We start from the raw sequence: 26,137 nt of genomic DNA on the forward strand, positions 1-26,137 counted from the left end.
GGAATGGAAAAAGTAATGGCTGGGGCTGGAGAGGCCACAGTTAAAAGCACTTGCTGCTCTCACAGAGGATCAGAGTTGGGTTCCCAGCACCCACACAGCAGCTTATAACTGTCAGTGACTCTAATTCCAAGGGATCAGATACCCTCTTCTGGCCTCAGGTATGCATGGGGTGCACAGACATACAAACAGGCAAAAAACAGCTATACACATAAGATAAAAATAGTTAATCTCCTCCCACCCCCGTTTGGTTTTTCAAGACAGGGTTTCTCTGTGTAGCTTTGGAGTCTGTCCTGGGACTCACTCTGTAGACCAAGCTGGCCTCGAACTTACAGAGATCCGCCTGCCTCTGCCTCCCGAGTGCTGGGATTCAAAGGTGTGCACCACCACTGCCAGGCCAAAACCAGTAAATCTTAAAAATAATAATAAAAAAAATACAGAAAAGGAGCTGGAAAGATGGCTCAGTGGTTAAGAGAAATTGTTGTTCTGTAGAGGACCAGGGTTCAGTTCCCAGAACCACAAAGTGGCTTATAACCACCCATAACTCCAGTTCCAGGGAATCTGGAGTCTTCTTCTGACCTCTGTGGATACCAGGCATGCATGTAGTATTCATTCATACATTCAGGCAAAACACTCATATACATGAATTAAAAAAAGAAAGAATGAAAAATACCCTATTTTTTTTTTTAAAAAAAAAAAAAAGGAAGGAAGAAGAAGGAGAGAAGGAAGGAAGGAAGGAAAATGTGATAGTGGGCAGAACAGGGGACCAGAGCTGGTAGGTAGGGAGGCAGACCAAAGGATGGAAGAGCCTCAGCTAACACCCCCACCCCACCCCCGAGGATATATGGCCTGCCTCACACATGCACGTGTACACTGATTCCAAAGGGCACTGGGCTCCAAGTCCCTGTGACGCGGGCCCTGGCCACAGTCCGTACCCCACCTTACAGACGGGCCAGATGAATCAGTGAGGAGGGCCCGGTTCCAGGCGGCGCTGTGAGAGCTCTAACCACGTCACCTCTAAGGCTGATAAGGCAAATGAGAGAAGTGGCCCCTTTTCCCTCAAACACTCCGATCCCACCTCCAAGGACTGGTCTTCAGACAAGAGGGTGAGGACAGACCTCGGGCTGGCAGCACAGGTGGATAAAAGGGACCTGGAGCTGGGGGGTGAGGGAGACTGCAGCCTCCATAACAGACCCAGACAGGGAAGGGCAGGGACCAAACAGAAGGCCAGAGCAGCCACACCTGAGGCTCTGACAGGACAGTGTTGAAACGGCACCATTTCCTGACATTGACATGAGTCCAGGAAAGGGAAGTCAAGGTCTTCACATCGCGCACGCATGACCCAAGTCCCTGTTCCTTCCCTCTTTCTACAAGATCCCCATTCCCCCTCACACCTCTGATCCCAGCACTCTGTGAGTTCAAGGCCAGCCTGGTCTACAGACTGGGTTCCTGGAGGAGGAAAAAAAAAAAAAAAAAAAAAAAAAAGACCCCCTCTCCTCTGGCTGCTAAGGACAGACATTGTGATGAATGAGAAAACAGGAACAATCCCAAGTCTTATTCCCACAACACAACAAGACAGGGTCGCTTCTGGGTCCCAGGTCTGATGGCGGGGCAGGCAGAGGGACTGTAGATGAGAAAAGTGGGGTTCCACTCAGACATTCCCCAGTTTCTCCTTTTCTGAAGTCAGGAGGCTTCCCTCTGCCCCTCTCAACCCTGGATAAGACTACCCAAGGCTCTGAAATTCTGGAATAACTGGTCCCAGTCTCCTCCTCCTCCACCACCAGGGCAGTGATGGGGAGGAGGGTGGCAGAGGTTTCCTCACAGCTGGGTGGAGTCTGAAGAAGAGCATACTTGATGATGTGAAACAGTGACTGGCTTGGCCTGGCTGCCTGTGCCCTCCCCTCCCCTCTAGGGCCTCCCAAGAAACGTAGGCAGTGCCTCTGGGACTGGCAGTCACTCCCTACCCATTTCATGGGGCCCCATTCAGCTCCGCAGACAACGTTTTACGTAACACGCATTTATTGGGCACCTGCCTATCTGCTTCAAGTGGGATAGTGGGCTAGACCTGAAGGATATAAAAATGAGCAAAACGCAGCCCCGATCACAAAGATTTCACAGTCTACTCAGAGGCAGATACCAAAGAATGTGAACATATAACGTAGTGCACTGTGGGGACGAGGGGAGGGGGTAATTCTGGGGGAGACAGGATAGGGCAAAAGAGTTCACGAAAGTAATGGTGCCATTCAACAGGGGTCATGGGGGCGCACAGAGGCTCTCTAGGAGATGGTAGGGGAAGCTTCTAGGCTGAGAAAATAGCTAAGACAAGTATGAAGGTCACAGCGCCGCTGCCGAGGCACGGAGCTCCAGTGTGTCAAACGAGAGAAGAGGCTTGGAAATGAAGGAGAAAGGCCAAACCTTGACGATACTCATCTGACTCTAGCCCCCACCCTGGGGAGTCAGGGAAGGGGAATTGCCAAAGAACTAACAAAGGGGGCTTTTGGGTGGGGTTCCCCACCCAAGTTCAAGAAGGGGCGCAGACATCTGTGTCTTTGAAGGCAGTGTGGCCAGGCCAATCTCTGGTCATGGGGTAGGAAACCGGTGGCTGCTTTTCTGCGCCCTGTTTATATTTGTTCGTTGGTCGTTTCCCAGGAAAGTTCTTTGTCAAAGCTCCAAGTCTGGCTTGGCTGATCCAAGGGAAAAGGAGACTTGTCTGAGCTTGTGTGGAAAGCCGTGTTCAGAAGCAGGAACGCTCACCAGCCACTCTTCTCTGGACCATTTCCTGGGCCCCTTATTTAGTCTACTCCCTCAGGCACACCAGAGACAGCCGGGCAGCTGTGGGAGGTGCTGCTGAAGACGGCCTTCAGCTTTAGTGTGCCCAGGAGCACTGGCCTGGGTGAGAGGAGCACTCTCCTCTCTCAGTGCTCCCCCAGGGCACAGGCAGAAGGGCCAGGCACTGCGGAGTCCAGTGGATGGGCGCAGGGGCCTAGGGTGGCATAGGCAGGCGGAGGGGCCAGGGCCAGGGAGGGGGTTGTGCCCTGCTGGGGTAAGGAAGGCAGTGGGGACGTAGGGTGGGGACAGAAGCGGGAGGGGAAGGAGGAAGCTGGAGTGGAGGCCACTTCCCGCGCACCCCTGGCCCCTCGTCCTGGTGACCAGTAGCGGCTTCGGAATCTGTGCAGCAGCATGAGGACTGTGATGACCAGCAGGTCAAAGATGAGCTCCGCCATCTCCACCACAGACAGCACCGACGAGCCGAACCACAGGCTCCACTGGCTGCCCAGGTTGGACAGGAGGCTGACCATCTGTGGAGAGAATGAAGCACCCACCCGCTCACCAGGCCAGCTCCCTTTGCACCTAGGGCCCACCACGCAGGGGCAGCTCCTGCCCATCATCCCCCACAGAAAAATGGTCAGGAGACCAACAAAAACTGGGGTGCGCCTCAAGGGCCTCTCCCAGTTGTCTGTCATACACACGCACGTGCACACACACACACACACACACACACACACACACACACGCACACGCACGCACGCACACACACGCCTCCCACCACCTGCCCTGACACCACAGATCCCTCCTCAATGCTCTCACCTTACCCGGGACTCCACTTCCTTTTCCTTATCTTCTACCTCTGGGGCACAAACCCTTCTGGCCCCCAAATGTGAGCCCTCTTCCCCCCCTCACAGCCACCCTTGCCAAGGCCCCAGGAGACCACAGGCTCCCTGACTAGGACAGGCCCTACCGTGACAGAGGGAGACTCCGAATTCGTTTTATAGTTCAGCTCCTTGAAGAAGATGTTGAGTTTAGCAACTCCATTTCTTTGGGGAGGGGGAGAGAGTGGGAAGATGTGTTGGAGGGTGAACGCTAAAGACCCTCTTCCCAACACCCCCATCAGAACCTCTTCCCAGACCTCCTTTCCTCCCAAGGGATCCTGCCCAGGAGCCCGGGAGCCCGGGAGCAGGCCTGACCTTTTGTTGTTGATTGTGTAATTGTTCTGCAAGGACAGCATCTCAAAGATCCAATCCTGGGAAAAAAATGAGGGGGACGACACAAGGTGACCCCTGTATTCCTCAGGTTGACAGGATGGATGGTGTCAGTCATACATATCAACATGTACAATATGCACACTTGCACATGTGTGCAGCTGTGTTCACATGCACATCCATTCCTCCTTTACCTGGGACTTCACAGAGGGCCATCGTGAGTAGCCAGCAGAGAGCTTGTAGTTGGTCACGCTGCAGACAGATGCAAGTGCTGAGTGGTGGGGTAGGGTTCTATTGGCCACCTCCATCCCACCCAGCCAAGAGCTGCTGCCCAGCCCACACCCGGGGAAGGACCCTCACCTGCATGGCTTCCGACACTTGGAGAAACAGCCCAGGCTGTCCAGGGAGAAGGCGCCCTGCAGCTTATAGTAGCAGTAGCCTGTGGGTGCAGAGAAGGCCTGTTTTCTGAGGGCATCTCCCCCTTTTCCACACACACAGAGCCTTCCACACTGCCTGGGCACCCACTTTACAAGAGCATTCAATAGCACCTCAGGAGTGGCAACCACAACAAAACTGTTTAAGAAATTAAGCTAATGTAAAATTAAATTATATTATAAAATTAAAAAAAAGAAATTAAGCTAAGCTGGGGACAGGGAACAGCCATATAAACATGTGTTCAAAAGGCACAAAAATTAAAAGTCAGAGAAAATGGGAACAATGATTGCATAATAAAGGGGTTAAACCACAATGAGATACAATTTTACAATCACTAGGAAAACGGTTGGGGGTTGGAGAGATGGCTCAGAGGTTAAGAGCATTGGCAGCTCTTCCAGAGGTCCCGAGTTCAATTCCCAGCAACCACATGGTGGCTTAAAAAACAAAAACCACCAACAAGGACTGCTGAGACCATCATTTGTTCCTGCTGGGAATATGAGACAGTGCAGCCATCTCCAAAAGTATGGCAGTCCCTCAGAAAGGCTAAACAATTTCCATGAGCCCAGCTGTTCTCCTAGGTACATGAGGAGAAAACTGAAACACAGATCCACATGAAGATACGTACACAAATGTTCACAGCAGCATTAGTCACAAAACCCCAAATTAGAAACAACCGAAATATCCATCAGCCAGCTAAGTGAAGAAACAAAATGTGCAGCGAGCAGGGAATGGTGGTATACGCTGGTAATTCCAGCACTCGTGAACCTCCGGCAGGAGGATTGCTGCAAAGGTGAAGCCAGCCTGGGCTGCAGTATGAGATTCTGTCTCAGCAAACAAAAGTTGTGTATCTATGCAACAAGGAGCAAAGTTTTGGTGCACGTTATAACATGGATGGACCCCGGAAACACTGCTAAGTGAAAGAAGCCAGCGGCAAAGGCCCTATGTTCATGGCTCCATCTACATGAAATGTCCAACACAGGGGCTGGTGGTTTCCCAACAGCGGGCAGTAGGGGGGTGGGAAACTTGGGGGACGACTCATAGGTACAAGTTTCTCTGGGAGTAATTTTAAAAGTTCTAAAATTGATAGTGATTATGAGACCAGAATAAAAGCCCAACATCAAAAACTACAACCATATTTAACTAAAACTATATAGTGAATGATTCTGTTAGATGCAAATCACCTCAGTAAAACAAGATGACAAAGAGAAGAATGGGGATATGGGGTCCCTCCAGTGGCACTGAGGAGCTCCAAGGAAACTTAAAAAAAATATGTATTTTTTTAAATCTTAAAAGAATTATTGAGCCAGACGGTGGTGGAACACACTTTCTAATCCCAACATTGGAAGGGAGAGGCAGGTGGATCTCTGTGAACTTGAGACCAGTCTGATCAACATAGTGAGTTCCAAGACAGCCAGACCTATGTATTAAGACCCTGTCTCAGTAAATGAATAATAAATAAATAAATAGAACCTAGGCTGGTGGCGGTGGCAGCGGCACACCTTTATGTAACACAAATCTTAAAAAGTCTTATAATAAAAAATACTCAGAGCCAGATATTGGGGTGAAAGCTGAAAGATCAGAACAGCCAGCCACTAGCTTACCTCTGTGAAATCCTCAACCTCAAGAGAGCGAGTTCCTGTTTCTTCAAGCCTTATATACCTTTCTGTGTCCTGCCATCTAACTTCCTGGGATTAAAGGCATGTGTCACCACTGCCTGGTTCTGTTTTTCTCATGTAGCCCAGTGTGGACTTAAACTCACAGAGATCCAGACGGACCTCTGTTTCCCTAGTGATAGGATTAAAGGTGTGTGCCACCACTGCCTGACCTCTATGTCTAATTTAGTGGCTGGCTCTGTCCTCTGATCCCCAGGCAAGTTTATTAGGGTACACAGTATATCACTACACCTTTAATCCCAGCACTTAATCCCAGGCAGAGGCAAGTGGATCTCTATGAGTTCAAGGCCAGCCTGGTCTACATAGTGAGGTCCAAGATAGCCAGAGCTACACAGAAACCCTAAAATAAAACAAAGAGCTTAGAAAGAATTGTTGGAAAGCAGGGAGAGGAACAGAGGAGGGTCCACCAAGCTGGTAACCACTGCCCTGTTCATACTGGGGATGCATGCCCTCCCCCCCTGCCCTCCAGGCTTCTGTCTGTCCGTCTGAGAAAGAAAGTGATACCAAGTGGCCTCTGAGTTCCCTCCAGTTCTCATTATCAGTGATCCTCCAAGGCAGGGGGCAGGGGCAGGGCAGGAGGCAGGGCAGGAGGCAGGAGGCAGGGGGCAGGGGCAGGAGGCAGGGGGCAGGGGATGGGGCAGGGGCAGGAGGAGGCAGGGGGCAGGAGGCAGGGCAGGAGTCAGGGGCAGGGGGCAGGAGGAGGCAGGGGCAGGGGGCAGGGGCAGGGGGCAGGAGGCAGGGGATGGGGCAGGGGCAGGAGGCAGGGGGCAGAGGCAGGGGGCAGGAGGCAGGAGGCAGGGGCAGGAGGCAGGAGGAGGCAGGGGCAGGGGGCAGGGGCAGGGGCAGGAGGCAGGGGATGGGGCAGGGGCAGGAGGCAGGGGGCAGGAGGCAGGGGCAGAGGGCAGGAGGCAGGGGGCAGGGGGCAGGAGGCAGGAGGCAGGGGCAGGAGGCAGGGGCAGGAGGCAGGGGGCAGGGGGAGGGGGCAGGAGGCAGGAGGCAGGGGGCAGGGGCAGGAGGCAGGGGGCAGGGGGCAGGAGGCAGGGGGCAGGGGATGGGGCAGGGACAGGAGGCAGGGGCAGGAGGCAGGGGCAGGGGCAGGAGGCAGGAGGCAGGAGGAGGTAGGAGGCAGGAAGCTACCCTGACCAGAGAAGTGAGAGGAAAAGTCCTGTCAGAAGGGGTCCCAGGCAAGAAAGGAGGCAGACACCCAGACAGGTGGGACTGGGACAGAGGTGAAACCACTCCACAGAGCTTTCTCCGTGTACGTGGTGTCTGGTGCCTTGTCTCCTCCAGCAATGGCCCCCGGATCACGTCCCGCTTCCTCTCTTTCTCACCCTGCTAGAGAGCTGGGCATGTAAATCTCTGGGAGGAGGGGTCTGAAGGACAAACGTCTGTGCAGATGAGAGCATGCAGCTCAGGCATATGGGGATTCCTGCCATGCCACAGTTTCCTGTTAGGGCATCCTTCTCCCAGCATTCTAGGCTAGCTCTGCCACAGTGGAAGGGAAGAGGGTGTGTCCAAGACAATGGCCGGATGAGCAGTACATGCCAGGACTCTGCAACTTGTTTGGCTGTGCCCTGCTCTGGGTAAAAACATTCACTAAGAAAGGAAGGTGCATTTGATTTACAAATTACATCCCTGGGGAGAGATGGCCCAGTGGGTGAAGCTCCCGAACCTGAAGATCAGAGGTGAATCTGTGATCCACGTGGCACAGCACACCGGCACACAGACACAGACACAGACACAGACACACACACACACACACACACACACACCACACACAAGGAGGAAGGAACAAGGAAGGAGGGAAAGAAGGAAGGAAGAAAGGAAGGAAAAAGAAAGGTTAATTTTTTTTTTAAAGCTCACAAATTGCATCCCTGGAATGCTGAAAGGACATAGCACATAGTTTCTAACACACAAAGAGATGAGACAGAAACACAGGACTCCTAATAATGTCTTCCTGGGCCCCAGGGAGATGTTGGGTGCTGTACCTAACACCACCCCGACCTCCCAGCCAGCCAGCCCTGCTGAGCACCCCAAGAATGAGCAGGCCCACTGAAATTGCTGCAGGAGAGCTCATTAGGCACACACACTTCCTTCCTTCTGCTGCAGGGTATTTTTTAAAAGGACAATTCCTTCACAAACTCACAAAAGCCAAAGACCAGAAGAGAAGGGGGGAGGGAAACTGAGGCAGAGCCAATGGGCAGAAAAGCAAACAGGAGCCGGAGACTAGGGCATGGGAGGGAAGCCGACCCAGAGAAGGGCTCTGGGAACCAGGCACCTAGGGAAGTGGAGGTGGGCTGTGGACAGTGCGGGGCTCCCCGGCTCACCCCAGGAGCTCTGCTTTCGGTAGTCACAGAACTCTACGCCCTTGGGCTTAGGGTAGAAGATGTAGGCACAGCCACACTTCTTGATCATGTTCTCCTGGAAGCAGGAGTGAATGCACACCTGAAGGGGAAGGAAGAAGCAAGAGGCTTCAGGCCTGGCCCACCCCACCCGGGGGGCCCCACGTACAGGAAGGCTGAGCCCTTCTAACCACTGGATGCCGTGGTCTTTCTACTGCTCCCAGCCCGTTTCCTCCTTCATCCCTCCACCCAGCTGCAGTCCCGGGGATGTCTGCAGCCCGCACTGTGTACCTGCTGGGTGTACTTGGAAGGGTACAGGTTCTTGACAGGGACATCACTGCCGTTCTCTGTACAGTCACCGTAGTTGCCTCCAAGGCTGTCCAGGGCTTCCTGGGAACCCAGGCACAGCAAGAGGTCACAGGTGAGGGGCACAGCTTCCCCCTGGCTCCTCTGTCTTCCCTCAATCCCTGCCACAACGCGTCAGCCTCCCCATCTCAAAACATGTTCCAGCACCCCCCCCAAAAAAAAAAAAACACCCCTCCTTGTACTACTTTCCAGCCTGTTCATGGGTCCAGAGCATCCTCTGAATCCCAAGGATGTCCTGAACCCTTCTTAGCAATGGAGGTCTCCTTAAAGCCTTGCCTCCCAGGCCCCCTTGGCTAGCCTCTCTATCCAGTTCCAATCCTGAAAATCTCCACCTCCTGAAAACCTCCACATCCTGAAAGCTCCTCACATGACCTCCCTTCAATCTCCTTGCTGCCAAGTCCACCTCCCATTTTCCATCTCCCTCCCTACCTCCCGAGGGGCTCTCCTCCCAGGTTCCCAGTCAGAGCATCCTTGCCTTCCTCATGCTGATGGAGGTCTCCACACCAGGCCGCAAGTTGAAGCCACCATCATCCATAAAGGCAGGCTCGTCCTGCCCATGCACCATCACTCTGGCCCCCGTCACTGTGGACAGCAGGGGGATGAAGTCATTCTGTTCTGTGCGCAGTGTCAGAGACAGACCTAAGGACGCAGCAGGAGAAGAGTTGGGGATGGAGACCCACGCTCTCACCCTCGCAGAGTCCGTCATCTCCTGGTGGAACAAAGCTCCTCAGGTGGACTTGGTAACCCAGAGCGATCCCGGGCCAGGTTTAAAGCACAGAATTCCTTCCATACCTAGAATGGGCTGTAGGGGACCTTTGGGGGAGAAAGCACAGAATGGACCCTTCCAGAATAACAAGGGGGCATATCAAGGTGGGACCCAGCATCTCTAGAACATACGCAAGGGGAGTAAACATGGGCGAGGCGGTCGGCAGGAAGGGTATAAGGAGGACAGGAGCAGCTCACCGTTGTTGACGCCAGGCATGGAAGACATCCAGAGATTGGAGTGGTTCTTGTTGTTGAAAGTGTAGCAGTTCCCATACACGGGGTGGTGGAACTGAGAATAATTCCTTAGTAGGTAAGAGAGCAGACAGTGGGGTCAGAGAGGGAGTCCAGGAGGTGAGTGGCCTACGCAAGGTGAGCCAGGAGAAATCGTTCCCCTCCAAGCCTCAGGGAGCACCTGTTTCCTGTCACCCCTGTGTGTCCACACAACACTGGGAGGCTGTGCTCTCGGTCACTCCAGCCTCATTCTACATGACACAAGACAGGCCACACAGACAGCCACATGTAAGTGATCTTGTGTGCTATAGATCTTATCTTTCTTTTCTAAAAAACAAAACAAAGGTTTCCTAAGCTCTGTATTTAAGATCCACCCATGATGCCCCATCAGATCTGCTGATTCTACCTGCTACATTCCATCCAGGGTGTGAATCTACCACATTTGGCCCTTCTTCCCTCCCAGGGGGTGGGAATGCCAAGGCCACATAGATGGTGCTGATGGGCCTGGGATCAGACTCGGGCATTTCCTTGCCAGCCCAGCTCTGACCTCACTGCTTGGTTTCTTGTGTCCTCTCATGTTATATTAAGACATCTGTGATGCCCCTAACTTCTCAGGATCTAACTCCTGGTTCTCCATTCAGATTGTGACATCCTTGAGGACAGGAACCACACCTCATTCATCTTTGTCTTATTCTGGTGTCAGATCTGGTTCCTGGCACACACAGGCAACACAGGAGTTCACTAATAGGTAGCTTTTGAATGCATCAATGAGGAAAATGGAGAGATGGAGGAAAACAGCATTAGAGGGAATGAAACCCACAGTGAGCATGGCGCAGAGGGGAAGACGTTCAGAACACAGGGAGGAAATGAAGCCATGTTTTCCAGAGGCCTCTGTGCACCTGCAGATCTCAGATTCACAGGTCCAGTGCTGGTCTGTAAGAGGTTTAGGAATCAAGAGGAAAATCACACGGGCCATGCTGCTGCAGTAGAAACACAGACTGACAGCAGACCACAGGTTCTGCGAGCTGTGTGGGGAGAGGGGAACCCTGTGCTCCACGTCCTGCTCTCTGGGAACAGGACGAGAAGAAAATGAGGCTCTGGTCTGTGACCAGTAGAGAAGTGAGAGGGGACACTGACCAGAAGTAAGTGTGGCTCTGGTCATGTGGCCCTGAGTGAGCCATGTTTCCCACGGACATCCTCTTAATCACACACGTAATAAAAAAATTTAAAGAACAAAGCCCCATGCAGGTGTGGCATACACTCCTGTAACCCCAGCACCTGGGAGGGTGATACAGAGGCTCTCTGCCAGCATGAGGCTAGCTGGAGCTACAGGCTACATAGTGAGCTCCAGATCAGCCTGGGATAAGAGTGAGACCTTGTCAAAAAAAAAAAAAAAAAAAAGACTCCAAAGTTCAACTCCTTATATTTGAACTAACTCTAAGAAATATTAGAAAGGAGGCCAAACAAGTTTCTTTCTTTCCTTTTTGAGTTTTCTGAGACAGGGTTTCTCTGTGTAGCCCTGACCATCCTGGTACTCACTCTGCAGACCAGGCTGGCCTCGATCTCAGAGAGATTCGCCTGCCTCTGCCTGGGATTAAAGGCATGCACCACCACGTCTGGCTCTAACAAGTTTCTTAATCTCCTCCTCTGTCCAAGGAAGATCACAGAAACAGCTAGGGTAGGGCACTGAGGACTAAGTTAAATATTAACGCTGGTAAGAACTGTATTGCCCTCCCACTAAGGTGGCAGTGACTCATTAAATTGCCTAAAGTAAAAAAGACAAACAGGGGCTGGCGAGATGGCTGCCAAGCTTGCCACCCTAAGGTCGAGAAAACCAACTCCAGAAGACCATCTCTGCCCACACACAGGCACGCATACAAATAACTAAAGGCCGTTTGTTGTTGTTGTTGTTTTAAGATAGACAGTAACAGGTGGAAGATGTGGAGAACTTAGATCCCTCGGGATTGCTGCTGGGACTGTAAATAAATGTGTCCCTGTGCACAGTCTAGCAGTGCCTCCAAATGCTAAACAGTGGTGCGACCCGGAATGCCACTCCCGAGTGCATCCAAGGGAAACTAAAAAACATCATCAGTGTGAAACCCTACTCAGGCACATTCACTTCAATGTCATTCATAAAGGCCAAAGAGCAGGCATTGCCCCACCTCACACGGTTGGCATATGTCTACACAACACAGTATTATTTGCTCATACATGAGTTCTGACACGTGCTAAGGATAGATGGAAACCATAGGTGAAGTGAAAGAAGCCGCAAGTCACAAAAGATGCCATTGATAGATAGTTAGATAGATAGATAGATAGATAGGTAGGTAGGTAGATAGATATCAAAGCCTGGTACGTGCTAGGCAATCAATCTACCCCTGAACTATATCCCTCTCCCTTGTATGAAATCTCCACAAAGAGTAATCTATGGAAGGATTGGAAGGACAGGAAGCAGATTGGTGGTTCCCAGGGCTTGAAAGAGATGGAATGGGGAACTGCTAATGGGTAAATGGGTTTCTTGGGGGTGGTGAGGAAAATGTTCTAAAATCAGATAGTAGCCATAGTATCTCTAAATATAATTTATTTAGATATAACAACTATATATATACATATATATAACAACTCTAAATATATTTTAAAACCACTAAACTGTACATATGAAAAGGAAGACTTTTACTACATGTTATAAGGGGGAAAATGTGTCTGAGGATGCAGCTCAGTGATGTGGAGTGCTTGCCTGCATGTTGTGAGGGCTCAGGGTTTGATCTTCAGAACAAAAGACAGAAGGAAAAAGGAAATCAAAAGAGAGGAAGAAGAGAAGTCCCAGAAGGCCATGCTAAGGAAGTTCACCTAGACTCCGAAGGCCACCAGGCCCTGCAGAGGGCTCTGTTGCATTGATTGTGTGCATATGAATGCTTTGCCTGCTTGTATATCTATGTATCACATGCATGCCTGGTGCCTGCGGAGGCCAGAAGAGGGTGTTGGATCCCACAGAACTGGAGTTATGGACAGCTGTGCGCTGCATGTGGGTACTAGAAACAGGGCCGGTCCTCTGCAAAAGCAGGCAGCACTCTTAACCGCGGAGTCAGCCCTCCAGCCCCTACTTTGGAGGGTTTTGAACAGGACTGACTATAACAGTTGATATAACAAAGTAAAGCTCCCTCTATGTTTCAAATGTGCCTCTCGACTCTTGTGTTGGAAAATTACTTCCCAATGTGTTGGAGATGGGATCAATAGGAAGAGATAGGGTCACGGGACAAATCCCCATGAATGGATCCATAGCATTACGTAACACAGAGTTCCAGAGAGGGTTGACTAACGTAAGAGTGGGCTACTATGCGTTCAGGCCAGCCTTTCCCGCTTTCTCTTTCACATGCTCACTTTCCCTTCCCCTTTCAGCTGTGTTATGTAATGGGAGCCCTCAGGAGGTTCCGGCACCAGGCTCTCAGACTTCCCAACCTCTAGTGTTATAAGAAATGAACTGCTTTTCTTCATAAATTACCCGGTCTGTAGTACTCTGTTCTAGCAACAGAGATGGACAAAGACTTCCTGTGAAGAATGAGGTGAGGACTTGGAGGCTGAAAGTGAGACCGCTTACAGGGATGTTTCAACAGTCCTGGGGGGAGAGGCTAAAACTCTGAGCTGAGGAAGAAGAAACCCAAACTCAGATGAACTGTGGACTTGCGGGGAAGGAGTGGACAAAGGGAGAGGATGGGGACAGAGACTCCAGGTGGAAAGCGACAGAGAGGCTGGGCGGGCGGCGACAGGTGCGGCTGGCCCAGGCCTCGCTGCCCATTCCCCAGCTGCTGGCTTTCATCCTTAAACAAACAAAAAGTGCAGACAGACAGACAGGTACAGAGCCGTGTGACGGAGCATGCGAGCAGACGGAGTGAGACGTCGGAGCAGAAGCAGGTGACACCTGGCCCTGCTGGCCACTCTGTGACATGGGAGGGAGAGGCCCCCTGCAGAGTGGAGCTATTACTTCAGCACCCCCCAGCCCCCCCACCCCCGGCAGGAGATGCCCTTGAACTCCCAGGAGCAGAGGCAGAAGACAAAGTCGGAGCAGGAGGCAGGGGCTACAGAGGGAGGCCTCACTTCCACCTGCTACCAGCTCTCGGAGAGCTTCAATAAGTGGCTGTGACCTCTGCGGAAGGACACTATGACGGGTGTCCCAACAGGGACTATCCCTGAGGGACAGTGGGATGTGGAGAGTCCTCAGGCCAGCCTGGGCCTCTGGGCACGGCACTTCACCTGTCTGGGTGCAAGAGGGCTGACCCCCACCATGCCCCGGAGTGTATAAAGCACCCTCACATCTGCTGTCTCACACACTTGGCTTACTCTTAAAATAGATATTGGCATCACTGTCCTCACACTCGAGTAAGAGGATTGTGTATAAGGCTCTGAAGGATGGTGTGAAACGGAAGAGTCACCGGGCCGAGGAGAGACAGAACGGCAGTGGGAACTCGGGCTGAGACCTCAGTCCACAGATCCCAGCACACTGCTGTCTACAGGTGACCTTCGGGGACAGACTTGGGCCTCAGGCTAGTGTTTCTGCATTACTCACTCTCAGGCATTCCCTTATCCAACCAGCAAGCATCCCCTGAGCCCTCAGGAGGACTCGGGAAGGAGACTCTTGAGGAACCGCTGAGCCAGCTGCCGCGGGGCTACTCACGCCTGGTTGCAGGGGGCCTGGTTGAAGCGGCAGGTGAAGATGAAGCTGCCCAAGGCTTCTTCCTCCAGAGACGGTGAGGTGTCGGGCAGTCTGGACAGGATGTTGATGTAATGGAAGCGGTACCACTCCCGCACTGCGTCCACCCCAGATGAGTACGTCTGGTAGAAGCAGTCCGATTTGTTCTGGTTGCACTGTGCATAGAGATCGGAATGTCAGCGCCCATCAGGGAGCCACCAAGGTCCAAGATTGAGAGGTGAGGTGTTCTGAGGGCTGGTGAGCAGGTCTAGGGAACAGGGTGTAGGTAGAACAGGGGGAGAAACACAAGCCCCTAGGAGAGTTGGCCAGGGGAGCACAGGATTAAGGCAGCGATGGGCAGTTTCTCCTCGGTGTAGTTAACTTACACAACCAGGCGGGAGGAGACACAAGAATTCTTCCTCTTCCACTGGTGTGAAAACTCAGCGCTCAAAAGGTTTGTTCCCACGATAGAGATGGGCCTAGAACTCCAGTATGCTGGGGGTGTGGCCCATCTCTTCAGGGCCTCCCTTTCTCCTTCACTAGCTGACTCTCTCCCATCTCCTCTTTTAGTCTATATGTTTAGGGTCTGGGGCTGGAGCTCAGGGGACAAGAGCCCTTGCCAAGCACAGGCAAGCACAGGCAAGGACCTGGTTTACACAGGTAATTGTCTTCGTCCGCCCCACCACGCCCCCTCCCCGCCACAGCCAGAGATGTGTATTTTCAACAACAGATTTTACGCCCCGCCACTTATCCCCTGCCACATAAGCTGCCAGCAAAGTGGCACAGGGCGCTGTAAGGTTCGTTTTTTGCGTTTATCTACTTATTTATTTATTTACTTCTTTGTGTTATTCAGGCCTCAGTCTAAAGAAGTGGGCGGGGCCATTGGGCGGGGCGAGCGCGTGGGCGGGCCCTGGACCGAGGGGCGGGGCTTACCAGTTGGAAGCCGATCGTCCAGTCCTTCCGGTCCACTTGGGGGTTGTTGTCCCGTACACTGGAAGACGAGCTGCGAGCCGCTCGGGCTGGGTAGGGCGGAGGCGGAGCGTACAGGCGCTGCAGGGGGTGTGGAAGGGCCCTCCCGAGGTTGCGGATGCGGCGGCGGCGGGACCCAGGCTTGACCGTGTAGGAGGAGTTGTATTTGTAGAGGTCAAAGAGCGTCTGTTCCGTGATGCGGTCCAGCTCTTCCAGCTCCTCTTTAATTTCAGTGTATCTGAAACGGCCAATGGGGAGGAGATCGGTCTAGGGGTGGCCCGCCGCCCTTGAGCCATGGTTTTCTCCATAAACGGGAGGGATCAGTAACCGTTCTAATGGTTCCAGAACTGTCTGGGGGTAGGGGTGTAAGCAGATGTGTGGCTCCAGAACTGTCTGGGGTAGGGGTGTAAGCAGATGTGTTCTCAGTGGAAGCCTAGGCCAGGACTTCGATTATTGCTACCTGTTTGCCCGGGATTGGGGGTGGGGTGGGGGGTTCTTCACTCCCATGGCCTGGCAGCCCTGGTCGTCACCGCCCCTTTGGGGAGGGTGGCCTTTGGGAGTGCCTGTCAACCCTGTCTTCAAATCAAGACTTCTCAGCAAATGCACTTTCAGAATCTCCCTGAACTGCTGTAAAAATACCGGATGTAGTACCCACCCTTCCCTTCTGCAGAGGCTTCCCTTTAATGAGATTTGGGGAGGACCCAAACACTGTTCCATATAAATTCTTACATTCCTCACTCAGTATTGGCCGTATTATTGTCTGCATGATGGACATCCACATAACTGGCCTAAGAATTACAGTCTATGAAACAAAGTACGGATGGTAAATTAAGACAGGCCGGGATGCAAAAACCAATGCACAAATATTAATTGTATTCCTAAATACTAGCAACAAAGAAATAGAGAATGAAAATAGCCGGGCGGTGGTGGCGCACGCCTTTAATCCCAGCACTCGGGAGGCAGAGCCAGGCGGATCTCTCTGAGTTTGAGGCCAGCCTGGGCTACCAAGTGAGTTCCAGGAAAGGTGCAAAGCTACACAGAGAAACCCTGTCTCGAAAAACAAAAAACAAAAAAAAAAAAAAAAAAAAAAAAAAAAAAAGAAAAGAAAATAACACCACACTGGGGCTGGGGAGATGGTCCTGCATTCAAGAACCTGCTCTTCCAGAACCCGAGTTCAGTTCTCAGCACCCACATTTGAGTGCTCACAGCCCCTGTAACTCCAGTTCAAGGGAAATCTGACTCCCTCTTCTGGTCCAACCCCACGCACACATGTGGCATACGCTCACAGATATACACATGTGCATAAAAATAAAAATTTTAGAAAATAACATCATAAATCTGGTCAGTTTAGGAGTAAGTCTGATAAAAGAGAAGCTGGGTTTCTTACACTGAAGAGCACACTGAAACCCTGCTGAAGACCAAGAGACAAAACATAAGGAATCATACAGCTGTTCATGTGCTAGCTGTCACCATGTCCCCCAACTTGATTTTTACACTCCATACAATCCAGACCCCAAATTCAGCAAACAGTTTAAAAGTAAGTGGCAGGCAGGTGATTCTGAGATTTCTATGGAAATGCAAAGAGTCTCTATGAAGCTCAGGCTGGCCTCAAATCTGGAATCTTCCTTCCGTGGCCTCAGGAGCAGCTGAGCTTGCAGGTACTCGTCATAATGCTTGTTTCCAAAGAACCTGCTGTGGCCAAAACAACTATGGAAAAGAAAACAGCTGGAGGATTTACACTACTGGAAATATTTACTGTAAAGGGGGCTGGAGAAATGTCTTAAGAGGTCAAGAGCACTGGCTGCCCTTGCAGAGGACCCCGGTTCAATTCTCAGTACCCATCTTTAATCCCAGCATTGGGGAGATAGCAGCGGGCAGATCTCTGAGTTCTAGGTCAACCAACCTAGTGTACATAGTGATTTCTAGGTCAGCCAGGGCTACATAGTGAGACCTTGTCTCAAAAAACAACATATGTAATATACGTAAAAGAGGAATGGACTGAGTGAACTGAATGTTCCAATTATCTTGAAATAATTTTCTTTATATTAATGAAAGGTATTTTTTTTATATAAATTTATTGTATACAGAAGAGGGTGCCAGATCTCATTACAGATGGTTGTAAGCCACCATGTGGGTGCTGGGAATTGAACTCAGGACCTCTGGAAAAACAGTCGGTGCTCTTAACCTCTGAGCCATCTCTCCAGCCCCCAATATCTTGAATGTTAAATATCACGTAAAGAAAAATTCAAGAGTCGAGTGTGGGAATTAACTTCTTTAATCCTAGCACTTGGGAGGCAGAGGCAGGCGGATCTCTGAGTTCGAGGTCAGCCTGGTCTACAGAGTGAGTTTCAGGACAGCCAGGGCTACACAGAGAAACTATGGAAGAAGAGAGGAGAGGAGGAGGAGGAGGAGAGGAGGAGAGGAGGAGGAGAAGAGAAGGAGAAGGAGAAGAGAGAAGAGAAGGAAAGAAAGAAGAAAGAAGAAGAAGAAGAAGAAGAAGAAGAAGAAGAAGAAGAAGAAGAAGAAGAAGAAGAAAACAAGCTTCTACTGCCAGAGATATGGGGTTGTGCATTTGGGGTCTGACACAAATAGCGTTTTGTTTTGTTTGTTTTTGTGGTCCCCAGGGTCAAACCCAGGGCCTCATAAATGCTGGGCACTCCATCCACCCTCGACCACTGGGCCTCACCTGCAGCCCAAGGCTATTTAAAATCTCATCCATGGTCCTAATGTACCACCATCCAGTTCAAAGCTTCCCAGCCCTCCCCTTTGGGCTGTTTTCACCCTGAAAGTCCAGCTGGCTGGACCCTCGGCATCTTCCTCTTTGTCCCCAGCCCTTCATCCCTTCTCAGGTGTGTGTCCCAGGCCTTCTGAGAGACTGGTTCGGCACTGATGATTCCAAGAATAGCCATGGCAGCTACTATGAGCACTTCTGAGGAGCCAGGCACTTCCATTACATATACGGCTCAGTGATCTGGGCTAATGCCATTGTGATGCCCTTTTCCAAGATAAAATGGCCAGGACCTGAGTCAGAATGTGCTCCAACCTTTGGTATCCTCTATTCTGCCCCAGAAAGACTACTAGATTGCACGCGCGTGCACACACACGCGCACACACACACACACACACACACACACACACACACACACTGCCCCCTGCTGGAAGGGCACTCTGGTGCCCCAGCTACGTAATGGTGGGTAAGGAATCCAGCTGACGCCCAGGGAAGTGTCTCTTCGCTTTTTCAAAGTCATGCAGGAAGAATCCGGTCCCCGGCTCTGCTGGAATTTTTCCTATGACACGGTCACCACCTTCATCTCCCTTTTCCTCATCACTGTATCACCACTTCTCTGTCTCCACCTGAGCCCATGTCATCCCTGAGCCAGATTCTTCTCAGTGACAATCCCGGCATTCAGCTCCCTCCGGCCCCTTCTGGACTGAGTGCCAACAGTACCCTCAGTCTGGTCTCCCAACCCTTGAACACACACCCCAACAGTCTGGTCTCCCAGCCCTCCATCCTGCACCTGGGTCAGCTCCATGCAGGGATGGCTCCCTCCCCGAGGACACTTCTCTCCTTTTTTGATGTGAGACAGTATTCCCGTGTCACCTTCCTGACATCCCGTCACTAAGCATCTGACAGGACTCAGAGCCTTTGGCTGGCACTAGTGCTGAACTGACCACGGAGCGAGGCACAGTATACACTCAGTGCTTGTCCTGAGACCAGGGCTAGACAGAGGAGTCAAGACACTTGCATCGGGATGCTTGCAAGATGGTCCGCCCAGCTGGCCTTGACTTCCTTCCTGGGCCATGCTCAGTGCCCTCCCTCCTGTCAGGCAACCCACCTGTGGGAGGTGGGTGAACTCCCTGCTCCCAGTCCATTTCCATCAGACCTTACTCTCTTCGTTCCATAACTCAGGACACCGAAGCCCATCCATAGGCGGCTACCTTCGGGTCACTCACCAGGGAAATACTGATGCTAAGCTTTGAGCCCAGGCTTGTTGGACTCCCCGGTCCCTGATTTTTCCACTACTCCTGGCTAATGAGTGTTCGGAGTTGGCATCTCTTTTCTCTGAAGCTAGCCTCCCCTCTGACTCTCCTTCTCTGTAATCAACAGGCTGGCAGGATACAGGAATCCTAAGAGGTCTGGGGGCTGACACGCCTCTTTTCCCATCTGTGTCTATTCCTCCATCCTGATCTATTTGATGGGCTCCAAAACACCCACCCAGGGACCTCCAGAGCGTTCTCAGCCGGCATTCTGGAATACTTGGCAGAGCTGAGGACAAGAGACAAGCCTGTCTCCTTCTTTGGCGGTGTGTACCGTGTGCTTAGCCCTACTCTGTGCTTCATCCAGCAAAGTCTTGACCTTCTCTGATCACTTTCCCAGGCTGTCTCCCAAACAGCTCCGAACAATGCTAAGGAGGCACACTCACAGACCCTACAGCCTCAGCTTGTATCACAGTACATTCACATGTAGATGCCCAACAAGTAGCCCTTCTCTCTCTTGAGTGGGTTCTAAGCTCTGAGATCACACACGGAGTTCAGTGCCAGTGACAGCAATCTAAGAACCAAAGGTGCTCAGGAGCCGTTGAGAGGAAGGACAGCCAGTGCGGTGAGTGTGGATGCCATGCTGAGAGAGATGGTTATGCAGAGCTCTCTGGCTCACAGCAGGACTGTTGTTGCCTCCACACAGGCTGTTGCTGCTAAGCAGGATCCATTATTCCTGGGGTTGGCCACCACAACCCCAGCTGCAGTCTCCCTCAGGATGATGCTGTGTAGAATTCCACATTTTAATGAGCTGGCCCAGGTCACTTAGAATCTGACCCCTGGTGACCTAAGACATCTTTTATGGATACCCAGTCCCTAAAAATAACAACTCACGCTATAAAACTTTTTCCTCAGCAATATAACGAGGTCTTCGCCTTGTCACTGAAGTATGAACCCCACATAGGTGGCAAAGAGTTCCTGCCTGCCAGTGGGCTAATACCATATGAAAAGGACTAAGCATCACTTTTTATTGCCACGGGTATTCGTTATCAGAGATAAGCGCCATTACAGGGGGTTACGCCTGCCACTCACCTACCATGTGACCTCTTGGTTGTAAGGACAGTACCAAAAGAGCACTAAGGACCCGGATTCCCATTCTTACTCCTCTCAACAGCTGGTGGCTTTTAGTTTCTTTTTACTTTTAGGTTCTTGGAGCCTCAATTTTCTCGTCTGCCCTTCTTATTCCGGAAGCTCCACAGGGGCCAGTGAGATGCCCTGCTGACAAGCTGAGCAACCCGAGTTCAGCCCCCAGAACAGAACCCAGTTAAGCCCAGGTGAAAAGGAGAGACCCTCTTTACTGGCACCAGGACACGGGAGCACCCACCGAGGCACAAGCGCACGCAGCTCTGCCTGTACAAGAACTCTCGCACTGAACAACTCTGGCCCCAGCACCAGGGTGCCCGAACAGAGAAGGACCTGACCACTGGCCAGCCCAGTGTCTCGGGCCTCAGTCTGGGCTCTCCCTGCCAGACACTGAGGAAAGCCTGGCATCTAGACTGAGAAGAGAGTGCAGGTCAAGGGTGGCTTTCCAGCTCAGAGCCCACCTCCTTCTGCGGCTCTCTGAGGAAATGGCCCTCTCTTGGGCCACACCATGCCAAGCCCCTTGTTCTGCCATGTGCAGAAAAGAAAGTCCATGGTCTCCACTGTCCATGAGCCTTGCTGTCATAGGAGAGGGGACTTTGAAGTCACACTTGATCTTGGACTTGACTGTTAACCAGAGAGGCACTAGCTCTTAGATGGGAGTGATTTTTGTTCACCCTAGTTTCACTGCTTGCCTGCCTGTCTGAGTAGAACTGTTTCCTCATCTATAAAATGGAGGGAACAATGGTACATATTTCCCAAGTCTGTTGTGGGGATGAAATCATTTAATAATATTCCTTTTCTTAAAGGTCAGACACCTGGGCAGGTGGACGGGGCAGCTGAGCTGGAATCACTACATACATTCAGGCTGGGTCTTTAGGACAGCTAACAACACTATGTAGCTCTGGCTGGCCTGGGACTATGTCGACTAGTTTGGCCTGTAGCTCACAGAGATCTGGCTGCCTCTGCCTCCAGAGTGTTGGAGTTAAAGGCATAAGCTGCCTCACCTGGCCCATTTATAACATTTCATTCAGATTTAGTTCATCTGGAAAACCATCTGGGACATAAATATGGATTAACGGTATTGTTACTGTTATTTTTCTTCATTATTAGCTATACAGCTTTGGGTCTAATTATTTCATCTTGTTGAACATCAATTATCTTCATCTGAAAACTGGAAATAGCACAGATGTGGTAGCAAGTGCCCTAATATCCCAGGAGTTCAAGGCCAACCTGCGCTGCACTGAGATCCTGTCTTTAAAGAAAAGAAAGCAGCGAAGCAAATCCATAAAAAACGCCCACTCCCCAGACTTCAGGGTTGAGGAGCAGTGTTTACAGACCCCCGACACTGAGTCAAGTACACAGTAGGTCTTCAGTCCCCCCCCCCCGTATTTGGGAGCCCTCCCTCTGCCCCCCTCTGCCCCCTCCCTCTGCCCTCTCTCCCCTCTGTGTGTTCTCCCCCCCTCCCGCCCCCCTCCTGCAATCATCTTCCAGGAAGAGGGAAATTTCCTGTGTGGACAGCTACTCCCAGTCTGGGGGCAGTGTGGTGTCCACTCCCTGGAGTTCTATCCTGGCCTGTCCAAGGCCATGCACCCAGCAGAACCTTAGAAAATATGCAGGCCTCCACACACTCACCCCAGCCTTCCCCATATCTCCTCATCTTTGTGACCACAAATATTCATTGAGTGTCTACAACCTCGTTCCAGGCCCTGGCCCCGCCCCTCCCAGAACTTCTCTGCCTGTTATGTCCCCCACCCTGCCTGGCCTAAGGTGAAAAAGAGCTAAGAAAGCCTGCTGGGAAAATGAGGCCATGGGAGGGAACAGCCCAGGCCTTGAAATGAAGGTAAACAGAGATTGGAAACTTCACTTATCCGGAGTCCCATCTCTTGAGTATAAGACAAGGCCGAGTCTGGGGACCAAACAAACAGGATGAATCAGGATTCGGTCAGAATGGGTGACTGTTGACTTGTCTCTCTTGGCCTCATTATCCTATACGTAAAATACTACTGGTCCCCGTGTCCCACGTCTTTGAGAATGACACAAGGAAACTGTAGAGGACTTCTAGGAGCCTCGTGTGTTCAGCTTAGTGACTCCTGCTGTGTTCATTATACGGGGGCAGGTTTCCTTTCCAGGATAGGACTTCCCAACCCTTGTTAATCCATGACACATCTTTGGACCTGACAGGCTACCTGAGGGAGCCTCCACCCGCAGCGTATGACCAATCCCAGCCTTCCATAATTGCCTGCATTCCTGATGTGTGTGCTCACACACATTCACCCTCGTTCAAACACTCATAAGAGACCTCACACTCCTTGAAGGCAGACCAGCTTGGTTTTTATTGTACTAATCACGGTGTGCTACAGTATTTGTTTACACGCCTACCTCTCCCACCCTGTTTTAGCCTTTCCATCCCGTACCTAGTAAAGCACCTGGCCCTCGATAAAGGCCACTGGATTATCAACAGGCCTCTCCTGCTGGGTGCCTAGCAGTGTGTCTGGTTAACTGAGGGAAGACAAATGCTGTGTACAAACACCCAGCCCGGCCCTCCTCTCTTCTCCATGGCAACAGTCCAGTTTCCAGACCCAAACTGGCCAAGAGCACTGATGAAACCCAAAACTTGAGAACACACCAAAGCCCTCAAGGGTCAGCGACCCGGGCAGGTGATTGAGGCAACTGAGCCTGGCTCACCTGCATACATCAGCCTGGGACTTTGGGGACATGTGACAACAAGACTTTCCCATCCCACTCTCCTACCCTGCATCCCACCCCCATATTACCTCCTCCACTGCACAGCCAACTTCCCTTCTGTACAAAGATCTTATCTACCCCCACGGCACCTGCAAGACCTTGACCTCAGCCAGCTCACTGGCCTCACAGCCCCATCACCACTTTTGTTTGCTTTGGGGCTTGCTTGTTTTTGTGCTGCTGAGGGTGGAACTCTGGGCCTCGTGCATGCTAAGCACATGCTGTACCACTGACACACACACACACACACACACACACACACACACACACACACACACACACACACCTGTGGCACCCGGAAAACAGCCCAGGACTGACTGACCTGTAGGGATTAAGGGTGCAGACAGTGACGGCCGGGAAGACCAGCTTGTCTGAATTGAGGTTGATGTTGAGGCTGACAGGGTAGCTGAAGTACTCTTCGAAGAGCAAGGCGAACTGCCAGTACATCACGCCGAAGGTGCAGAGCCACAGCACGGCCCAGAAGGCCGTCTTCATGCGGTTGTGCTTGGAGCATACCAGACGGATGGCGCCGTGGATGGTGGTGTTGTTGCAGAAGAACTGGAAGAGCTCTCGGTAGGAGCGGTGGAACTCGATCAGCGCCTCCTCCTCCTCGGTGGGCTGCGGGGGCACTGGGGGTTCGGGACCCAGCCCCTGCTCTTCTCGCTTGTCTCCCTTCGCCAGCCCTTGCATGGGTTGAGGGGGACACGGGTCTTGTTCCTTGAACTTGCCGCCCTTCATGGAGCCCTTAGGTGAGTCGGGGAGGTGAGGGTCTGGGTCAAGGTTGAGCTCGGGGCTCTGGTGCGCTCCGGCATCATCAGCGTGAAGGCAGAACCGGGCTGCCCCTGACCGTGCCCGCATCCTGCGCTCAGTCCACTCTCCCCTTGTCCTACCAGGAGCCAGCTGACCTTCTGCAGTTGGGGCCAGGCAGGCAGCACCGAGCTCCTCTGGAGTAGCCACAGAGCTTCCCAGCCACCTTCACCTGCCCGCTAGCGCCTCCTGGTCCTCCACAGCAGGCGCTGTGCCTCAGTTAGCAGCCTCTCCTTCTTGCCCTTTTCCTCCCTGGCGGTGTGATTTCACGCCCTCTTGGCCCAGCAGCCTCCTGCTTCTCTTTGGGTCTCCCGTCTGTGCCAGGCTCTCTGATCCTGCCTCACTTCCTCCCCTGCCTTCCCTGGTTCCTCCTGGGCCCTCTTCTCTGGCCTCCGGCTCCCTGCTATCTCCTCCTCTCCCTCGGAACCGCAGGGCTGCAGGAGACCTGAGCTGCCTGCCTCCTGCCTCCAGCTCCCAGGTGTGGCCGGCCAGTGACTGGTTCCTTTCCAGTTGAATCTGGCAGCGGAGCCTTCTCCACCCTCTCACCTGACAGGTGCAGTGCCTGGCCGCGGAGCCTGCCCGGCCGCCAGGGATGGGAACCACGGGAGCCTCATTAGCATCTCAATTAAAGGTGAGCGTGCAGGGGGAGGGTCAAAGGAGGAGTCCGGTCTGGGAGCTCCCCAGGGAGGAGGGCTGGTGGGGACAGGTGAAGCAGGTACCTACCTGCCGAAGACTTTGGGCCAGGGATTGATGGGGAACTGGCTGGCAGGGAGACTAGGGACTGAAGATTGGTGAGGCTTGGAGAACCTGAGCGGGGAGAGAGGAGTCTCCACACGAAAGCCAGGAAGGCAAGGCGGAAGGAGGATGACTGAGACTAGCTGGGGAAACCCGGTGAACAGGGAAGGCAGAAAGAGGAGACAGACAGGAGGATGGAGGAGGAGGAAGAGGAGGCAGCCAGCCCCAAAGGGACACTCCCGTCAGGCCAGACAGCCAGGGAAAAGAAACTTAAGTGAACTTCCAGAAACCAGGGTCCCTTCTGATGGGGTCCCTCAAGGTCATCCCAAGTCAGCCTCACACCCAGGACCCTGGAGGAGAAGGAGAAGGGGTCCCCGAGAACTGGGAGTGCCTGCTGGCCCCACCGTCCTCTTCCCCATCCTCTTCCCTCTGAACTCTTCACCCCACCTACCTGGCTCTGTCCAGACTTGGGAGGGGCCCGAGTGAAGCAGGGGGCTGGGCCAGGTCCTAGGACATTCTGTTCTTTTTGACACCATTGGCTGCTAGGCCAGGAATGTGTAATGTCCCCTGTTGTGGTCACAAGGTTGCAGGAATGTGGGCACCAGAGGTAATGTGGGTGTGGGGGCCCGGCAGAGCTCTGTGGGCACAGACCAGAGCCCAGGGACGGCAGGGATGGCAGACACTGGGAGAGAGCGGGAGCTGTGTCCATGTTGGTATCCGGGACAAGGAGGCTGAGTACACTGTCCTAGAAGGAAAAAGATGTGTGACATCAGGGATGTGCTTTTCTCCCAAGTCTCCCTCTCAGCCTAAGCCAGCAAGAGAAGAGAGATGCACGCATCAAGTAGTGAGCACACAGGTTTGGAAGCCTCAGAGGCAGGCTCAGACGCAGAGATGACAGTGAGAGGAGCCACAGGAGCGCCGTTCACACAGCCCAGGCCCTGCACAGTGTGCCTGCCGTGATAGCCACACTTGAGCCCTGGGGAGGGCAGCCCCAGCGCCCAGAATGCCCACTGGCTCCTCCTACCATTCACGCTCTCTCCAGCAGCAACAGACACAAGTGTTCTCTGTTATCCCCAGACCTGCAGACACAGACCTGAGCACCCACAGAAGCTCACGGGAAGAACTAGGTCTGCATAGCAAGCAGTTGAAATATAGTGAGATAAGGATTCTGGAGAGATAAGAAGCAAGTGCAGGGGGGAGCCTGGGGGAGGCAGGAGGAGGGACCCATTTGAAGGGACACCCTGGAGACTGGCATTTACCCGATAAAGAAGAGGAGGGTCCCCCTCG

The 26,137-nt window shown here is 52.5% G+C and overlaps 1 protein-coding gene across 1 annotated transcript; it reads right to left on the reverse strand.

Moving 5' to 3' along the window:
• Nucleotides 1-1,998: 1,998 nt before the first annotated feature.
• Nucleotides 1,999-25,281, reverse strand: Scnn1a (sodium channel epithelial 1 subunit alpha). The gene is made up of 12 exons (XM_028892350.2): nt 23,631-25,281; nt 15,410-15,683; nt 14,462-14,652; nt 9,757-9,860; nt 9,269-9,432; nt 8,719-8,817; nt 8,413-8,530; nt 4,338-4,416; nt 4,172-4,229; nt 3,963-4,018; nt 3,737-3,812; nt 1,999-3,296 (listed from the first exon to the last, which is right to left on the reverse strand). Exons 1-12 carry the CDS (start codon nt 24,164-24,166, stop codon nt 2,913-2,915), a joined length of 2,139 nt encoding a protein of 712 aa, XP_028748183.1. The 5' UTR covers nt 24,167-25,281; the 3' UTR covers nt 1,999-2,912.
• Between the last annotated feature and the right edge of the window lie 856 nt (nt 25,282-26,137).

This window comes from Peromyscus leucopus, chromosome 3, assembly GCF_004664715.2.
Source record: "Peromyscus leucopus breed LL Stock chromosome 3, UCI_PerLeu_2.1, whole genome shotgun sequence".
Lineage (NCBI taxonomy): Eukaryota > Metazoa > Chordata > Mammalia > Rodentia > Cricetidae > Peromyscus > Peromyscus leucopus.